The sequence below is a fragment of the Sinocyclocheilus rhinocerous genome, unplaced genomic scaffold (assembly GCF_001515625.1).
Source record: "Sinocyclocheilus rhinocerous isolate Xijiao unplaced genomic scaffold, SAMN03320098_v1.1 scaffold580, whole genome shotgun sequence".
Taxonomy (NCBI): domain Eukaryota; kingdom Metazoa; phylum Chordata; class Actinopteri; order Cypriniformes; family Cyprinidae; genus Sinocyclocheilus; species Sinocyclocheilus rhinocerous.
This window is the reverse complement of record NW_015670982.1, coordinates 1250341-1253247: the sequence shown is the minus strand read 5'-3', so window position 1 is coordinate 1253247 and position 2907 is coordinate 1250341. Positions and strand designations below refer to the sequence as shown.

At 38.6% G+C, this 2907-nt stretch overlaps 1 protein-coding gene across 1 annotated transcript in view; it reads right to left on the bottom strand.

Annotated features, from left to right (window-relative positions):
* Nucleotides 1–213: 213 nt before the first annotated feature.
* The window catches only part of frem3 (Fras1 related extracellular matrix 3), a 31682-nt gene continuing 28988 nt past the window's right edge, over nt 214–2907 (bottom strand). The window contains exons 21-24 of the mRNA XM_016546580.1: nt 2706–2832; nt 2326–2583; nt 1896–1993; nt 214–1808 (exon numbers count right to left, since the gene is read on the bottom strand). Coding sequence (XP_016402066.1) covers nt 1290–1808; nt 1896–1993; nt 2326–2583; nt 2706–2832 — 1002 coding nt within the window. The 3' untranslated portion in view covers nt 214–1289. The remainder of the gene's footprint in view (nt 1809–1895; nt 1994–2325; nt 2584–2705; nt 2833–2907) is intronic.

Genomic DNA, 2907 nt, shown 5'->3' with positions numbered 1-2907 from the left:
TGATGGATCTTATGTCAGTTGAATGATAGAAATTCAACTAATCAGGTTATAGAAGTAGGCATTTATCTTTTAAACACTTAACAGACACTTTATAATGAGACAAGTATCCAAGTATCTTCACAGAATTTTTTTCATCAGCAAAAAAAGAAAATGACATTAAATAATTCTCAAAAATTGAGAAGCCTCAAAATTAAAACAAACTCAAATGCAAGCAACTGTGTGAGATTATAATAAGCATATTAAACATTGTTTGCTTTAATTTTGTAAATCTGTAATGATTATTTTAAATGAAAAAAGTACATGTGGCTCAAACGTTTTCAAGTTTTAACAGGGTGTATTTTATCACCTTTTGTTGACACCTCTCCTTTTAACACCAGATATGTAACAGGCAGCTGTGTACAAACAGAATTAATGTGTGATTCTGAACCACATTTTAACGTCCTGAAAAGGTATAAAAATAAGTACATTCTGAATAGTTACGAACTTGAGTTAATATTTTTAAACTTAACGCTCCTTTTGCATAGCAACACATCGGTCATGTAAGAACGCTGACCTGTGCTCTTGTACACAGCATTTCATGTCATGGAACACATAAAAATAGATACATTTATTTCATAAACGTTTGAAGAAGCCAGTTCTTGCATCTTTCAATTTGCTTAACAAATCTTAACACACACACTCCGAAGAAGAACTGTTACGTATTGAAAGAAAATAAAATCGACTAATTAAAAAAAAAATGCCCAATGATCTTGAACAAGTTCAAATTGCCAAGGTAACTAAATGAGGCTTTTGATGCCCAGCATATGCATTCATGCCAAGGTGAATTTACCTTATTTTTATTTACAGTGGAACTTTTTTGAACTTGGGGGAAAAAAATAAGTTAATTTATCCATAATGGAGCAATGCTTGTTACATTTGCAGATATTAAGAGTTTGTCACAAGCTGAAGCACAGATTCGCTCTGTTTGTCTGAGCAGGTTCACTGTGGCCAATTCTGGTTCACAGATCTACCGATGGAAGCATGCTAAAATAACATTAGTACTACGAAGCTCAAACATAATCTTAAGAGAAAGGCAACAAGCAACTTCCTTTTGTTTGACCAAGTAAAATTAAGAGTCTTGGAGTCAAGATATCTTCATTGAAGCTGTGGAGCGCTATATTTGGATGTTGAAATTTCAAACTGAGGCTTTATATCTCAGAATCTTTCTGCCTCCTCGACTTCAGCTGCTTCTTGGGAAGAAGAGCACCATGGTGAGTCAGTTTTGGCATGTCTTAATGAACAGGGGTGGTTTAAACCTCAGAGCTGTCCACATTGTGTCTCATGGGCTCCCCGTTGTACGCTGTGCAGGACGAAGTGGAATAAGGTGGGTACTTTTTCTCTTTCCTCTTGCGTCGCATCAAGAGAACCACCAGAACTACAACCAGGCATACCAGCAAGATGAGCCCAGCCACCCCCAGCAATGTGGACATGCCAGTGGGAAGAGAGGAATCTGAACCAGGCCCCTTACCCAGGCTCCCCTCCACCAGAGGGTGCTCCAAGTAGTTCTCACGACCCCATGGCTGACTCACTCGGAGTCTGTTTGAGCGATCCAGGGCGATGTGCTGAATGTTGGTGCCTCGGTTATTCTCAGCACCAATCTCGAAAGCTTCTGGGTCAGGCACTGCACGTCGACTTCGGGATTTGGTGCCAGAGTCAGCAATGGAGGATATAGCGTGGTGGTACTCAAGGCTTCGTTTACCGCGGCTGGCGTTCTCTCTAGAACGGAGTGTGTAGATGGCATGGATGAACCATTCACGGCCAGCAGCAACCTGATGAATCAAACATGAAGGAAGGCTCAAGATTCTGGTTTAAAATTGGGTTTTTACTATGGTTATAAAACATGGTGAAACTCTGACCTGGAAGAGGGGAGATGATGACAGGGTGAAACCATCAGATCCAGGTTGTCGGACCAAAGGCAAGGTTTCTGTATCTGGGGGGGGGGGAGATAACAAAACTGCATCATTGCTTATTAATATTTGGAAAAAAAAATGTTGGTGTGAGCAAAATACAGAATACATATGAAATATAATTTGACCTCCTTATGACAAGGCAAATTTAGTTTAGATTGTAAAGTGCAACTACCCCCCTCCCCACCCCTTGCCAATATATATATATATATATATATTGTAAAACTTTTTTGAAACCACATATTCTTAGACACATTTTAAACTTAAAAAATGGTCTAAAATATAAAATATTTTTTCTTTATCATGAACAATCTTATAAGTCATTGACATTTTGATCTTCCTCTATTCAAATAAATATCCACATAGTTGTGAGATCTACATTCATAATGAACATTTGTATGAAAGGTACAGTAATGTAAGAAGGGTATGAGAAAAAAATAAATACATACCAGGATCTTGAGTCTATAGAGCAAGGATGGAGCATCAGCCAGGCATCCATACTCTTTATTGGTAGGGTTGTACTTTGGCACGTAGCCGTCTGTGCCAGTACAAAGGAACACTTTCTCTATGCTGCAGGAGAAAGAGTCACCCAGGTTCTGCACTGGGTCCACCATCACACGACCATAGATGTTCGAATCTATAAGGGAACCAGTCAGAATGAGGTTTCACACTCGATACAGGGACTAAATGAAAAATAAATTCAACTATTTTCTCCTAAACTAATATTTAAAGAATTATATTGCTTTTGGAATCTTGTACCTTCCATGAAGGCAGTGTCTGTGCCCTCTCCAAAGCCCATGGAGCCATCAGACAGCCACAGCTCCTTCTTAGACAGCAGGAACATCTGTGTGTTCAAACTAAACTCTGCTGCTACAGGGTCACTCACCTGAGAAACAGCACAATACATACATATATACACACACATATATATATATATATATATATATATATACTGTTGAAT